The sequence below is a fragment of the Xyrauchen texanus genome, chromosome 8, assembly GCF_025860055.1.
Source record: "Xyrauchen texanus isolate HMW12.3.18 chromosome 8, RBS_HiC_50CHRs, whole genome shotgun sequence".
Lineage (NCBI taxonomy): Eukaryota > Metazoa > Chordata > Actinopteri > Cypriniformes > Catostomidae > Xyrauchen > Xyrauchen texanus.
The window spans coordinates 28,982,339-28,999,419 of NC_068283.1; the positions used below are offsets into that span (position 1 = coordinate 28,982,339).

At 40.6% G+C, this 17,081-nt stretch overlaps 1 protein-coding gene across 2 annotated transcripts in view; it reads right to left on the reverse strand.

Moving 5' to 3' along the window:
* The window catches only part of LOC127647275 (neuronal-specific septin-3-like), a 134,272-nt gene that overhangs the window by 70,916 nt on the left and 46,275 nt on the right, over positions 1-17,081 (reverse strand). For both annotated transcript variants that reach the window (XM_052131424.1, XM_052131423.1), the window contains exon 2: positions 6,579-7,883. In XM_052131424.1, the coding sequence (XP_051987384.1) occupies positions 6,579-7,689 (1,111 nt within the window). In that variant the 5' untranslated portion in view covers positions 7,690-7,883. The remainder of the gene's footprint in view (positions 1-6,578; positions 7,884-17,081) is intronic.

Sequence of the window (17,081 nt, forward strand, 5' to 3'; positions counted from 1 at the left end):
TGTGCCTTAAAAAAAACATCAAGTTCATTCACTTTTTGGAAGCTCGCATGACACACAGGCGAGGAAACTCCTGGATAGTGACGAAGAGTTAACATTTTCCTCAGAAGAACAGCGGGACTTCGATGAACGTTTGCATTTTGAAGAGAGACTTCCGATACAAGAGAGCTGAGGATACAATTTCGGATGAGTAAGTAATTTAGTTTTACTTACATTAGTTCACATGTTATTTTATGTAAATATTTTACTAGTGGGACTGTTTCCAGACCTGTCAGCCATGATTCAGTGTATTGAAATTTGAAATATAACCTAATAAGCAGGTTTTAGTTATATTTAAATGCTGTTTCGGCTAAAGCAGGTATTTAAATTGTATCCTTATCATAAATATGATAAGTAATATGATATAAAAATAATATGAATGTTTAGATTACATTTTAACTAGAGTTTATGCTGCCTCATTATCATCAACAAAGCTTGTGCTTGCAAATATGTGTTCAGGTTAAATGAGAAATGCACTTTAAATATGCTCATATTAGAAACTCAGCATATTATAATGATTTCTGAAGGATCATGTGACACTGTAGACTGCAGTAATTATGTTTAAAATTCATCTTTGATCACAAATTGCATTTTACAATATATTCAAATAGAAAACGGTTCTTTTAAATTGTAAAAAGAATTCACAATATCACTGTTTTTACTGTATTTTGGATCAAATAAAAAAGAAGAGACTTCTTTTAAACAGTAGTGTAGGTCTTTATGTAAAGAAAATGTATAGTCAGATTACTTCTTTTAACTTAAAACTTGATTTTGAACATTAAGTCTCCTCACATTCATTCTCTTTCTGTCACATTCCTCATTGATAGGCCCAGGGGAGGGGTCTTTTGTCTCCTCAGGTGTGAATTACAATCAATATTCATGATAATTCACACCTCCTCGAATATGACCTTTCTAACACTAAAAGTGTCTTTCAAAAGTTCAATTACTATACTGTTTTGTATGAATGCGTGATCAGGATGGTTTTCACATCATTTTGTTCAAAAAATCTAGGCTAAAAGATCCAGTTCTCAAAAGTCTTGTGGACAAATGATTAGTATGTGTTTTTTTCAAAAACCATGCATAAATGTTATTTTCTCAAAAATACAAACCTGTACATACATGTTACTCACATATTTTTGTAGCCCAGTTTGTGCTGAATACAGTGTTATCAGACTTTAGCCATTAATATGTTTTTAAGCAACTGAAAAAAGCACAAATGTCAAGGCATGTCAAAACTTCTCCAAGGCCCAAAACATCCTCAGACCCCAGAGTGCTAACCCCTTTACAGGGATATTATCATAAATTATACATTTGAAGGACTTGAGTGTTACTTTTCTGCAAGAGACCCACAGTACTTATTGTAATTAAGTTGATTGGGGATTATGGTGGAAAGGAGAGTATGTTTTGAGTCATGGACTAATTTAAGTGCTGGTGTAGCTGTTCTTTCACTGTTAATGTTAAGGTTTTATAAAAAAAAAATATTAAGTGGAGTGAGGACGGTTTTTAATTGTAAATGCTGAAATCAGCTATTTAAAAATATTGTTTGTCAGTATATATGCTCATAATGTTAGAGCAGAAATAATTAAATGTTTTACTAAGTTAGAAAACATAGTGACGGAACAAAAGGATGATGTTTTATTGTTGTAGGAGGAGACTGGAATTGTACTCTTGATTTTACTTTAGATAGAAATGGGGAGGAGCCTTATGCACTGCCAGCAACCTGTTAAGCTGGTGTGATAAAAAAAGCTAAATCTCTCAGATGTGTGGAGAGAACATAACCCTTCTACAAAACAATATACATGGGAGAAAGTTTGCAATTAATGTATTTCTGCTGCACTTTTGGATTATTTCTATATATCTTGATAACTTGAAAAATAGAGATGTTAATACAACTATTACTCCTAATGCTATTTCTGATCATAAACTTATTACGGTTGGTTTTACCTTGGCTAAAAGTACACACAAGAACATAAGCAATTTTGTGAAGCTTTTAAATTTTTTGGGAGATCTGGAAAACAGATTAACTGAAACTATTATACAGTGGTAAGAAGTTGGGAAAGTTCATATAAGAGATTTTAGTCAAAAATATGCATCTCAAAGACTATAGAATGGCTGGAAACAGAGATTATTGCCATTGAAAAGAATATGACTGTCAGTGATGCTGCTAATCTAAAAGAACTGTGGATTGAGAAGAAACATCAGCTAAGCTCAATTTTAAATGAAAGAGTTAAAAGGATCTCTTATAAGAAACCACTTCTTAACTGTAAAAGACATGGATGCTCCTACTTCTTATTTTTTAATGTGGATCAAAAAGCAGGCCAACAGAAACAGATGTACTCTTTGAAGGACAATAATGTATATGTCACATCAGATCCACTGGAGATGCGCAGACTGGCTGTGGGTTTTTATTACAATTTGTACGCTGCTGAAATCTCAGATGAACATTATAGAATTGAGCTGCTAAAAGATCTTCCCATTTTATCTGAGGAACATAAAGAATCTTTAGAAACTGAGCTCATCTTTGAGGAAGTTACTTCGGATGTCATGGGTCTCTCTTCGGGTCGTACTCCAGGATTGGATGGACTACATATTGAATTTTATAAGAGTTTCTGGAGCACAGGACTACAGACTGGTATTAGAAAGTTTTGATGAAGTATTCCAGAGCTGAGTGTTTTAGCAGAGACTAGACCATGGCAAGAAAAAGAACGTAGCTTACTATCTTTTAAGACACCTTAACTGGATTTTTTTGCCATTGCTGGAAAGAAAGCTATTTACACACTGTGTCAAAGAGTCCAAATGGCAGGAGATGTTTGGGCTAGGCGTTTCCCCTAAAGGTAGCCGGAGGTCCTTGTTCAAACCACCAATTGAGAAAAGGTCTGGAGACCTTCAGTACATGGAATTATATCTACAAACAGATACAGAGCACGCCTTGATTCACAGGTAGGGGAGGGCTGTTCATTCTGTGGAAAACAGGAAACAGTTTTTCATATGTTTTTAATGTGTGAAAGACTTAAGCCAATGTTTTATAAATTAGAAGAGTGGTGTCAGACTCTGGGGGAATTTTTCCACCGTTTTATTTCATTTACGGTCCAAAATATAGCAGAAGTAGGAGGGAAGCTCATGTTTTAATCAATTTCTTATTATCACAATTGGTTATTTGACTCATGAAAAAATTATCTGAATGGTGTCGAGTCAACTGATGTTATGTCCATTTTAAAGGGATTATTACAATCCCGTATTCTAATTCAGTTTACTTACTAAATGATATGGAAATGTTTAAATACAAATGGGGAGTAAATCAATGTATTTTTAAAGTTTGCAATTTTATGTTTAGATGTATGTTTGATTGAATTATAATTTTTTTTTCTCCCTATTTTATTGTTATTTATTGTTCTCTTCTATCAAAATGTTTACAATCTTTTTGTAAATAAATCTACCCTTAAAAGTCAAGTCTCTCTCTCTCTCTCTCTCTCTCTCTCTCTCTCTCTCTCTCTCTCTCTCTCTCTCTCTCTCTCTCTCTCTCTCTCTCTGTTAGAGGAAGAGAGGGGAGGAAGGCCCTTCGGCTGTTTTCGTTTTCATGATTTTTTACTGGGAAGCAAAACATCTTTGACCAGAAAGAAGTGATAGCAAAACAATCATATGAGCAGCTAACATGCATTAGCAGAACATCTTTCATCTTTACAGCCAGTTGAAACATGATGGCTGATTTTACAAGACATACTGTTTAAGTCTATATCATTGTCAAACTGCAATAAATGTTGGAACAAGAGGAGTATAAACATGATTTAGCCTGTCTCATCATCATTTGTTGAAAGTGATTCCTGTTTCCCTATGTCTTGTGATTTCAAGGAGATCAATTAAAATGCAGTTTGCATTGGATATGAGCAATAACTGGCCTGTTAATTTAAAAGCCCTGAAAAAAAATTATATTCTGAATAGTACACAACAATAGAACATTACCTAAAACACGTATTCTAACCACATACAAGTAAAAAGCAACAAGCTATTTGTCTGTTCCTTAATGAACGTGAATCTGCTGAGCAAAGTGACGCGATTAAAGCAAATCAGAACTTAGCTGTTTTCATGTTCAACTATGTGGTGTGGGATTTTGGAGCAATGACATTTCACTGTGGGTGGTGCTACCAGTATGACGTTGCAGAAATAGAAATAAGGAAGCGACTGACAAAATGTTCTGCCATGCAGTCATCACAATCGCATCTAGTTTGTACAAATCATAAGATTTAATATATATTTCAAGATCTTAGCTCCTGTCGCTTTATCGTATCACACTGGACACATTGTAAAAATTGAAAGATTTAGCAGATAATCAAAAATAAAAAATTCTCAAAATATATTACAAATTCAAGTCACCATGATAGTCATCATAAGAGTTTAAGCTCTTATGGCACTTACATGAACATCTTACTGACAGTGTAAATTAAATGGGAAGCCCCATGGTCCCAGGACAGCAATTAACACGGCTGGGAGTGTGTCATGTGTTTGGCCTCAGCAGTGAATGATCTTTTCCCTTGTTATCACAGGATGTAGAGCATATGTTAGAGTGATGTTAGGCCTAAATATACCCACTTTTTAAAAAATAAAACAAGTCATAAGTCCCATGGAACATGATGAAAACATGGGCGGGTGTTTCCCAATGGCTTTGTGAAAGGGCTACAGATGTAGGCCCAGATATTTTGAGGGAAAAATGAAAAGAAAACAAGACACCACAGAGCCACTGAAAAACATTGCCTGAAGCAGATATCATGACATAAACCAGCACTCACATCCCAGACTTCCACTGATGTAACCATTGGGAGGTCTGTTTCTACAGAAGGAGGGTGTTTGCCCCCCGGAATAACATCAACCCTACACCCATCTAAATTTACAACTCAACCACATGACAGCAAACAGCACAGTCCATCCTGAGGTGCGAGCCTGGGGCAGCACCTCTTTTGCCCCATTTACTACCACTGGAAATTATAAATCACCCTGAGTAAAAGAAGTTATGTTTATGTTTCAGAGAAAACATGGCTGTGTGGGGTCTGGCTGCCTGGGATCAGTGCAGATGTCAAAATGCCCACCCTGATGTTAGCGTACTCGTGAAATATGTACAATCAGTGCAGCTAGAAAAATCTAGAATAGAATCTAAGAGTCCAAACATAATTGCAGGAGCCGAATGATTCCCTTCCAGTTCAATGCTCTCCGTTTTCTCAGGTCAGGAAAAACACCCTGTTCCCTCTGCAACATGACCCCAGGAAGTGAAGAGTGAGGGGGAATCACAACAAGAAGGAGGAAATATTCCCTGACTCATTTCTGGTCAAGACAAATAAAGCCCTGTTTTCCCAACATGTGCTTTTGTCTGAAATATGACAAAATATTATAATTCATTATGGTTTGTGGTACACGTTTTTAATATCAAACATACTGCACTTTCTGTGGATCCAACATGCACACATGTCCCTCTTCTTATTGTTTAGCAAAGGTTTCCATGCTAGTTAATAGTTTAGTCTGGATCACTAGAATGTGTCTCTCAGCACTGGGGCTTAATATTTAGTTCAAACAATATCCACCACAACCAGATCTAATTTGCTTTGTTACTATTATTGATTCATGATTTTTGACTATGATATTTTTTTTAAATAAACAGACTTTAAAAGACAGATGTCAGAGCTATGATGCAGAGGACTGTGCACATGCTCTGGAAATATAATAGCTAATGAGTCACAGGGACAACAGTTTGAGCCCTGCCTAGGTCATGCCCTAATTCCACTGTGGTTTACATGGTTTAGGTTTTAATTTCCTATAAATAAAGTTAAAATTCCCCTAAAATAAAGGCAAAAGGCCCAAAAAATAAAAAAATACAAAGATGTCCTGACAGAAGAGACACTTTACACCATGAATAGATATATCTGTGGGGACCAGAGTGTTGACAAAATCTGTATTTGCATCCCACCCTGATACCTTTGCCTGATATCACTTAGCATCAGACCTGAATTAATCTTTGTCATTTGATATGTAAAGCCATTAGTATGAACATAACTATGGTGCCAACACTTCAGGCACTGTCTGTATTACACTAATCCCATGCTAAATAAAGTAGGCATCTCTGGATTTATGTGATATGATATTTGCAGGGATTGACACACCTGAGAAATTTGACTGAATATGGGGATGAGTCTGTTGCCTCTGGCTGCATTAAACTCAGATATTGCTGCCAGGGATCACTTTACTGGGTAGGCAGCGATGACAGCAATTTTTTTTACTCTCCCATCACCCCTTTCTCTCCATCTCTACAGTATGTTGTAAGGTGTGGAAAGACAGCTGTGATGACAGCAGCACTTCAAATAAGAGCTACCTTTATACCCACACAGGTCTGTTTACTTTACTAATTGTATTCATTGCAAAAGGCTTACCTCCCATTTTAAGTGCCTTGCAGTGATACCACCAGTGGAACTGACCCAGTTCTCCCGGTCAACTTTAATAACCCAAGTTATTATCTAAAAAGACTCCTGAACAGAAATGTTAAGGACAATACAGCTTACCCTCTGATCTCTTGAGCTCCTTGCGTTGTATTGGAGGTGAGTCTTTTTTGACACCATTACTCAGAGGGATGACAGAACTTGGGTCAGACACTGAGGCCTTAGCATCCACTCTGGAGAAAGAGGCAATTCTCTGTAATCTGGAACCCACACTTTCCTTGGCATGGATCTCATTCTGATTTATTTTTCTGTTGATCTCCATCTGTCCTGACGGGGCAGAAGAGGCAGGGGTCAACTGGACCACTTGGGGTTTACAGACAATGTTGAACTGAGGAGTTTGGGCTGGAGACAACAGGGCAGGAGATTCGCTGATGTTGGGTACTGGGATGGCTCCAGAAGGAGTGAAGGGCTCCCTCTTTTCTACATTGTTGTTGTGAGCCATGGGTATGTCAGTGCTATCGAGGCTACTGATGGATGCAGAGGGACTAGCCGACACAGTGGGGCTGTTGGACAGTGGGTGAAATCTTGGTGGTGGTTTAGGTGCTGCCAGGGATTGCATCTGAGACTTGAAGACCAGGTTTTCAAGGTCAAGAGGGAATTTGTTGAGGCGCACCGGCTCCTTTGGTTTAGGAGACTGTTGGTTTAGATAGTTGTCCCCTGTGAAAGGGCCGCAGTTTTGGATGTTATGAGGACTTGTGTTCCACTGTGCACCTGCATTGGTGAGTCTTGATCCAGGTGAAACCACTCGTCTCATTCCTGGGGTCTCTGCCATCTGGAGGTCCAGAGAAGGCATGGAGCTATGGTTCATATCAATGGGGTCAGTTGGAACGACAAAAGGACCTTCCAGCTCTGAATGAAACATGTTTCCATGGGATGAAAACATATTTAGGGCTGAGCTGCCCAAACATTGGACCTTGTATTCCCCAACACCAATGGGGCTCTGGGGAGGGCTGGTGTAGTTGCTGACTTTAGATGATGCTTGGTACTCTAGACTAGAAGAGGAGCTATAGAGACTCTCATTGTCACTCCCTGGCCCTGAAGATGAAATGAAGCCATTAGGGTTAAATTTGTTCTGAAAAGAGGTAGCTCGGTTGATCCCGGTGTTGGCGTTGATGGTGGGCTTTCCCATTGTCCCTTGGTTGAAGGAGAGACTGGACACCATCCTGTTTCTCATTACAGGGCTCTGGGCAGGACTGCAGCTGATATTAATCCTGGAGCAGTAAGGGAGAGACACTTGGTTCCCTGGACTCCTCACATCATTTGTCCTGTTGAGGATTGCACTCGGGCTAATAGGAGATGTTATCGAAGATGTAGGGGAGAATGTGGGGATATCGTTCACATCATCAATATCAAAGGACCTCTTCAGAGCTGTGGAAGGAAAAAGGACACTAATCAAAATGTGATTTATTTTCAATTGGCTAAATTAAAAAACAAAAAAACAGACATAATATTAACTTTAACAAATTTTATTCAAATTCACTCTAAAAACCAAAGGGCAAATTTCTGTACTAAAAACTGATTTTGGGGTATTTTCTCCCATTTTTGCCCAATTTGGAATGCCCAATTCCCAATGCACTCTAACTCCTCATGGTGGCATAGTGACTCACCTCAATTCGGGTGGCAGAGGATGACTCTCAGTTACCTCCATGTCTGAGACCATAAATCTGCACATCTTATCACGTGGCATGTTGAGCACATTACCAAGGTGACCTAGTGCGTGTGGAGGCTTCAAGCTTCTTTCCGTGGCATCTACGCATAACTCACCATGAGCCCCACCAAGAGCGAGAACCGCAATATAGTGACCATGAGGAGGTTAAGCCAACGTGACTCTACCCACCCTAGCAATTGGTTACTTAGGAAGCCTAACTGGAGTCACTCAGCATGCCCTGGATTCGAACTTGCAACTCCAGGTGTGGTAGTCAGCATCTTTACTTGCTGAGCTACCCAGGCCCCGTAAAAACCCTAGGCTATAATTTTCAACATATTTCTAAATGGGTGATAATACTGAAACAACATCAAAGTTTTGGAATTCTTTCATGATAGAAATCATAAATCAACAAGGAAAGTAATTTCCTGTATTTGATCTAAAGATGCATCAAACCTTAAAAGGGTACACTTTTTAGTGAGGGGAGCCTGGAGCGTACTCTGAATGGATGCCTGTCAGACACATTGAAAAGAGCCAAGCCATAATTACAATGAGACAACATTGTTTGATCTTTCTTTGAGGCTAACATAACATCAGTATGAAAATATATGCTTTATTGCAGCACCCCGATTATGTTTAATAAGTCTTGAAGACATCAAGAACATCATTGAATGAGAAATCTGTGCACACAGCCCAAATGTTAAGATGATAACAATTTAACTCATATTAAATTGAAATATTATTCTGCAAACTTCACTTACAAATGAACATATATTAACAGAATTTAAATGACAGCTGTATAAAAATCGAAATAACACAAGTGTGAGGCCTGGGTAGCTCAGCGAGTAAAGATGCTGACTACCACCCCTGGAGTCATGAGTTCAAACCCAGGGCATGCTGAGTGACTCCAGCCAGGCCTGACTTCAAGCCAACCAAATTGTCTCAGTTGCTAGGGAGGGTAGAGTCACATGGAGTAACCTCCTCGTGGTTGCTATAATGTGGTTCTTGCTCTCAGAGGGGCATGTGGTGAGTTGTGTGTGGATGCTGTGGAGAATAGCGTGAAGTCTCCACATATGCTACATCTCTGTGGTAGTGGATAAGATGTGTGGATTGATGTCGCAGAGGCAACTGAGATTTGTCCTCTGCTGCCCTGATTGTGGTGAGTCACTATGCCACCATGAGGACTTACAGAGGACTTATATTGGGAATTGGGCATTCCAAATTGGGATGAAGAATACAAAAATATTACATGGAGAGTGAACTAATACTTGCAAAGACACAAATGTATTAGCTAAATCCACTGTCAACAATAATAACTGCTGTAAAGCTATTTTCTATCTTAAAATAAATAGTCACTCACTTCTATCATTTGAAAAAAGAACCAACTGTAAAATGTTACTCCTAAATAAACTTTATTACTTTTACTAATAACATTTTAGCTCAATTAAAAACATATGGTGCTATGGAAATTTTGGGTACAAGAAGACAGTTAAGACAGGCCTCGCAAGACTGAACGTTAAGTCTACACCAGGAGCATGTAAACTGTGGTGACACTGTATAATCCCCTCATTCTCAGAACTGTGAACACAAAGCCGATGACAAACAGTGCTTTCCGACCTTTTCCCTTTGTGAGAGGCAGTGGCTTTTCCTCTATCACAAAGGGCCAATTCAAAGACACAGTGTCAGGGACTGAAGTCTCAGCCCTTCGCCCTGACTGAGAAGTCCAGTGGATAACAGCTGAAGTGTCCTAACAGCTCTGTGTCAGACCCAATTGGAAGTAGCAGCATAGGTATTTCATGTAGACACCAACATGTGACAGCCTGCTGTTGTACTAGCTTCAGACTTCACTCTTGCATGGCTCAAATATGCCATCTTTGGCATAATCAAAACCATAGGCTCCATATCATGACGTAAGAAGTAAAACAGCGCTTGCAATTTTCCACCCTTTTCGGGTATATTTGTCCTGCCTTGTGTAAACAAGCAGATATTAGTGTGTGCTATCATACCATCTCGCCCAGCAGCTATGATTATATCTCTGCCCGGCAGGGTGCAGGACTGGAGCCGGTCCTGCATGTCTTCCCGTGGGGTATGCTAGCAATTAGGGTCACTAAGACTACAGGCATTAAATTAAATCACATTTCACAGAGGAACAGCCCCCTCTTTTACAGTGAAGGGACCACAGACCATCGCCCAGTGATCGCCCATCAGCATCCCCACAGCTGTATAAGTTTAGGCCTAATCAAATCTAGCACCAAAGCATTTGTGTAGCAGACACACGGCTGTTGGTACATTACTGCTGCATGCAATGTCATTCTCCTCAGCACCCCAGAATTAAATTAATATGATGACAACACCATTAGGGTGCCATTTGATTCAATGGAGGACAGGTTAAAAATGCTGTGTGCACTCTAACAACGACACTCAAAGTGACAGAGATTTGCACTTTGGCAAAGAAGCATGCGGCACTTTAGCTAACTACTGTTTCAGAAAGTGAAAGACAAGAAATGAAGCGAGGGAAGTATAGGGAATCGAGTGGCACAGTCTAACAGCTTTTTTACGATGCAACACATGCAAGTGTAAACTTGTACTCTCCTTTAACTGAGATAAAGAGGGGCCGGTATCAGGTAATTACTGGCACCCTGTCAAACGCTCAGGAAATAATTACGTTGGCAGCCAAGTGCACCATCTCTGCTCTGTTCAATATTCTTTCACACAGCTTTGCTGCAGTTTAATCCTCGCCATTGACACAGGGAGCAGCACAATGCCTGCTTCATCTGATAAAAGAGGGGAACCTGAGAACCTCCTTCACCCACTACTCTCTCTCCCCCTCACAGCAGCAAGCCTTGCAAGCCTTGGAAAATAGGATGGACCTCCATGCCACATGTGATGATTAAATGCATCCTGTAAAACAATTTGTTGACATTCCTTCATTAAGGACATTTTAGGTCCTTTTTAATTTCCTGTTAACCAGGTTCAATGCAGCTTCTGGACTTGTATGACCCCTGAGTAAAAAGTTGCTACAATTAAATACATTCCAAGTGGGAGTGTTTGCTGGCCGTGTGACAGAGCGGGCAGAGAATGGGCGCGCGACGTATTCGTGGAGCGCATTTATTGACTCTAACACTCGAGTGGTTCAGTAACCGCTTTTGAGTGTGCTCTGATGGGGACACGGAACATGTAATGCTTGTGTGTAGAGGTGAACACTAGATTGTGGGCACATTTTCTACACATAAGGCTGGTCGTGTGACAGAGCGGCCAGAGAATGGGCGCGCACGGATTCGTGGGTGCGTTTATTAACCCTAACACTCGAGCGGGTCGTAACCGCTTTATGTGAGTGTGCTCTGATAGGGACACGGGACGTGTAATGCTTGTGTGTAGGGGTGAACACTGAATCGTGGGCACATTTTCTACACATAAGGCTTTATTTTGGGTCGCCGTGGAAACGGCGTTTGAGTGCAGGCAAGCGGGTAATATCACTGGCTTGTTGGCTGCTGAATCCACCACTGCAGTAGCCTGAGAGAAGGGGACTGACAGGGGCGTACGGGACTTACATACAGCTGGCCGTGTGACAGAGCGGGCAGAGGAGGGGTGCGCGCACGGGCTCGTGGGCGCATTTATTAACTCTAACACTCGAGCGGGTCGTAACCGCTTATGTGAGTGTGCTCTGATAGGGACACGGGATGTGTAATGCTTGTGTGTAGGGGAAACGGCGTTTGAGTGCAGGCAAACGGGTAGTATCACCGGCTTGTTGGCTGCCGAATCCACCACTGCAGTAGCCTGAGAGAAGGGGACTGACAGGGGTCGAAGTTTGACGGTGGTCCGGCCGTGGCGGGACTGAGCCGTCGTTTTCTCAACAACGCTAGGAGGACTTCGGTTGCTCAGGTTTCAGTACAATCTTAGGCCAAGGCCCGCAGGGGGGCGGCTGTCTGAGCGCGATCGAGGGCAGCCGCCCTGTCGACGCTGAGAAGTCTGGCTTGTTGAGCTGGGCGCTGTGAAGAGGCTCGTGCAGGAGGCTGGTCACGTGGGCGGCCTGCAGAGGAGCTAGCGCGACGAGGCAGAAAGAGATTCATGGCTTGGGCTTCGAGAAACGGTCAACAATGCCACTCACCGCGGAACCGAAGAGACCGGACAGAGAGAGCGGCGCGTAGTGCGTTCAGCTTCTCCCAAGTCAGCCTCTCATTGGATGCGAGTTCGCCCAAGCTCGTCTATAGGCTGCAGCAGTTGCCGCAGAGCAACCTATGAGCTCGCTAGCTAGCCCGCTCAAGGTCTGCAGCTGCCGCACTGCGTTGACAATGGATACAAAATTAAGGATAATTTTTTGGCTTCAATATCTCAGAAAAGATTAATCTTTCCCATAGATTAGAGAACCTCTCGTAAGAGAACTAGTTTTGCTTAGGCAAAGACAATTCACATCTTCATAAAATATAAAAATAAATATTGTTGAACATTTTCATAAGCACTGGTAAATATTTAAATACACTGCAACTTGTTTAAATGTAAAATGTATTTTACATTTCATGTGATTTACTTTTATATGAACAGGTTTCCTGGAAAGGCTGGAGACTGATCGCACATTACTTCGTTATTTAACAGCTTTCATAATGTTCCAGCCTGAACTTATCAAATTAATTAGTTGAAAAAATAAAACAAATACATAAACTCACATGAGCAATTTCTTGTCTACCCCAGTGGAGTCATCACATGTGACTTTAATATGTGAAAGTGGAGATATAGATTAAAAAATATTTTTAATAATTATCTGTTTCTCATCCACACCTATTTTGTAGTTTCTGAAGACATGGATTTATCCACTGGAGTCTTATAACTACTATTATGCTACCTTTAAGTGATTTTTGTCCAATCCAAAATTTACTTGCATTGTATGGACCTACAAAGCTGGGATATTTTTCGAAAGAATGTCATACACATCTGGGACGTCATGAGGGTGATTATATGATGATAGAATAAACATTTTTGGGAGAACAAACCCTTTTATATATTTTGTGTTAAAAGCATAGTTCTGTAAAAAATAAAAAGTTGTTACCATCATAAAATACATATTTTCTTTTTTAAAGGGGGGCGCCACGTCGGATCTCACCTAGGGCACCAAAAGCCAGCACCGCCACTGCACATCACTATCGCTGATTTGCATGCATTTTTGCATGTACATTACTGTACATAAGTACAGTAATTAAGTATTTGTACTTCCTTACTAAACACCACCATCTGCGCTGTTTCTCTAAGTGTTTTCCTATGTAAACATGTGATAGACAGATATCTTTGGCTGCATATCACTGTTTTTTAGTGTCTCGTGCAGGAGCCCTGTGTTTTAAAGATGTGTGAAATTAAAAATAACTACAGTACAACTGTTAAAAATATGTCTCGAAACACCTGCATTCTGATCTATTCGTAGCTGCTGCATTTAGCTATTTTTTGCGCAAGGACACATTCGGAGTGAACGGTCCCATATATTTGTCAGTTTCCTCAATCTAAAGGAAGCCACATGAGGAGAGAATCAAAGAGTGATCCCCTCAAGTGAACTGTAAGCTCACATAGATGCACGATCAAGCATTACATGAGTTTACAACACTAGTTGCCATGTGACTTTGAACCCAAGGTTTATGGTTAGGGGCTGCAAGGCAAACAAATTTAGGCCTGTGGACAGTTGCATTGGAGGTCGTCAACGAAAAAGGCAGGGAAGGTCAAGGGGACACCATTACAGTCACAGAATTATAGAAGAGCACATGATCATGCTGTTGTCTGAATCTAACCTGTTGAAATAAAACATCTTTAAGGGATAGTTGACCCAAAAATAAAAAATAGATAATTTACTCACCCTCATGTTGTTCGATGCCTGTATGACTTTCTTTCTTTTGAGGAATACAAAAATGTCACTTTCATTGAATTGAAAAAGATGCAATGAAAGTCAATGGTGAATGAGACAAGCATACATAACTTCTCATTTTTGTTCCACAGAAGAAAGAATGTAATACGTTTTTTGAACAACGTGTTTATGAATAAATGATGACAGAAAAACTGGTAAGACCAGCAAACCTAAAGCTGATCTCCGAGCATGGCCAAGATGCTTTCACAGCCTGATTAGCTGAAAAGGGGGGAAACTCTAAAACTAACCAAAAGACCACTCTAACCAGGCTGGGATATCAGCTCCTTTGGCTGACTGAGGCTGATTAATTTTTCAGCAGGGTAATATTTCCTCATAAAGATATTCAGATGTTCAAATTAAATAACCATAAACATGTCCCCTATCATAAAGGACTTCTTTCACTATCTGATGGTCTTGAGAGGGGAAAGTTTTAGAGGTGTTCCTTGGAGGAAAGTACACTGAAGGCCAGGCAAGTGGGGGTGCAAGTATGGGCCTGTTATGGTTTCCCCACCACACATTCCTCACAGGTATTCTCAGACGACCCCTCAAACACCACCCAAAGCACATAGCTCAGACACTGCTCAGCCTCCCCTGCTAAGACACATCTGGAACATGAATACCGAGCTGCCATTTTCAGCATTGCATTGATGCGAATAAGGCCTCATGTTAACACCCCTGGGGGCCATGGAAAACTTTCACATAGTAACAAATACTTTCTAATGTGCTTTTGGATCACTGATATTAGCCCCTCTATCATCCTAGTCTAGTATAATTGAATGTATTATTTAACAGCAGTATGCATTGACTTGCATTTAAGAGTCAGCATCTAATGTTCCAAATGGGGGATTAAGGTTAAACACACATGAAAAATAAGAAATAACGGCGGATAATGGTATTTGATGGGCTTCGGTTCATATAGACTCAATGTGTGGGATCAACTGTCAGGAAATTATATAGAAACATGTCTAAGCCACATTGCAAAAAGTGATGTTTTATTCCCCCAGATTCCTATGTCTTTCTAATTACAACTTGGCTGCTCTGTTCAGAATCATATATCTGTCTTATTACAAATACAGTATCTAAGAAATCTTTGGTCGCAGAACGAGGACTGCACATTAAAGTCCCCGACAGATTCAAAAAATTGGGCTACGGGGAACAAACAGGTAGATTACTGCTGGACTCTCTTGCCAAACGAGTCATAAGTGGGTGGATCTGTTGTTTGAACAAGGCAAGATAATCAAACAACCTTATAAGATTAGATAGAAAAAATCCATAAACTTAAATTACTAAACATCCATTGCCTCCATAGACTACCATTAGCTAACACCTTAATATTCTAGATTAGTAAAGTTCCAATCAATGTTTTGTGAGAAAACCACATGGCAGATTTAGAAGAGTTATTTGTGCATAGGTCTCTGAAAGGCAGCCAAGCCAAGGCAAAATGAGGCAACTTACTGTAATTACCCCCCAACTAGCCCTGTCATAAATTATATATGTATGGTTGAAGTAACAGCGAAGTGACAAACTTCTGTCAAAATGCACTGTCTGGAACATGTTTTTATTTTATTTTTCACTTCAGTAATCTCAAGAAAAATTATAATAAATCCTACTAATTTAAACGTGTTTTTAACAACTCTATAAATTGTGTGCATAGCAGTTTGCTTTTAGATTTTGTCCAGAAACTGGGTAACATATGTTATATAAGTTTGAACAGATTTTATGATGAAGAGGTATTTGCTGAGCCAGGAGGAACATATACCATCTCTGAAGAACATCAGAAGTTGAAGTGGTGAGTGATGCTTTAAATGGTTCTTAATAGAGTAGAAGTTCAAGGTCACATTTTTGTGTTATGTGGTGTGAAATTATACACAAAAAAGTGCAAAAAAAAAGAGATTGTTCACCTAAAAATGTCAGGTTCAGTCACCAACCACCTGTTTTCATTACACCTTTTTTTCATGCAGTGAAAGTAAATGGTAACTGAGGCTGTCGGTCCTAAAAGGGCTGGGTAGAATTGTCAGTATACCGCTGCACAGGGGTGTAACTAGAAGGAGTGCAGCTGTCCTTTTCTACATATTGCTGCCCCCTTCTGCATATCGTGGCGCAGTTTTGTGGCCTGTTCTGCATAATGTGGTGGCTCATTTCAGCTTAGTCCTGGATCTCCCAATGGCCAGTCCGCCCCTGATCGGCCCCAAAGTGTGTTGGCCCGACGGGAAAATGCCCGGTATGCCAGATTACCAATCCAGCCCTGCCCTTTGCCTTTGTCTCTTTTAATACCTTTTCTGTTCTTTACAGTCAGTTGTTGATAAAAAAAATTATATTAATAATCTTTCATTATAATCACATATTGCACGGATGTGGTAAAGAAGCCATTTGAGTCCTCTCTTGTGTGAGCGGTTAATCAAAGGACAAATATGCTTAAAAAGTACCGGTTTTAGCATGTGTTCTAAAAATCAAGCCGGACCATGATTCTGCACACCCGGCCCCTAATCAGGCTAATCAAGCCCGAGAAATATAAGGGCGATCAGAGACCGCAGTTCAGGTGAGAGAGACTTACGGGCAGCTGCCCGACACCTGTGTGTTTTTGTCATTTTGGTTAAGATTATTAAACTATAATTTATATTGTCAAGCCGATTCTCGCATCCTCCTTCCCGTTGAACTGTGTTACACTGGTGCCGAAACCCGGGAAGGAGGAGGGATGCGCCGTAGTAGTGCCCTCACCACTACCAACCACCCCAGCGGACCAGCCGGGGGACGGAGGAACGGCCTGCGAGGGGAGGAGGTGCTCCTGGCTGACCGCCTGGAGTGGGAGAACCGCCGCCAGGGGAGGGGGAGACCCCTTCCATCAACCAGAACGACGGGGATGACCTGCCGGCAGACAGGGTCACCAGCTGACCAGATGAAAAAATTTTGCATATACAGCATATGCTGTCTAAGAGTCTAATGGCTGTCTCAGATTACACAACAGGATGTTGGAGGCTGATTCTTTTCACCATTTCCTTCATTTCCACACATTCTCATTTAAATAAAATTGCATCCG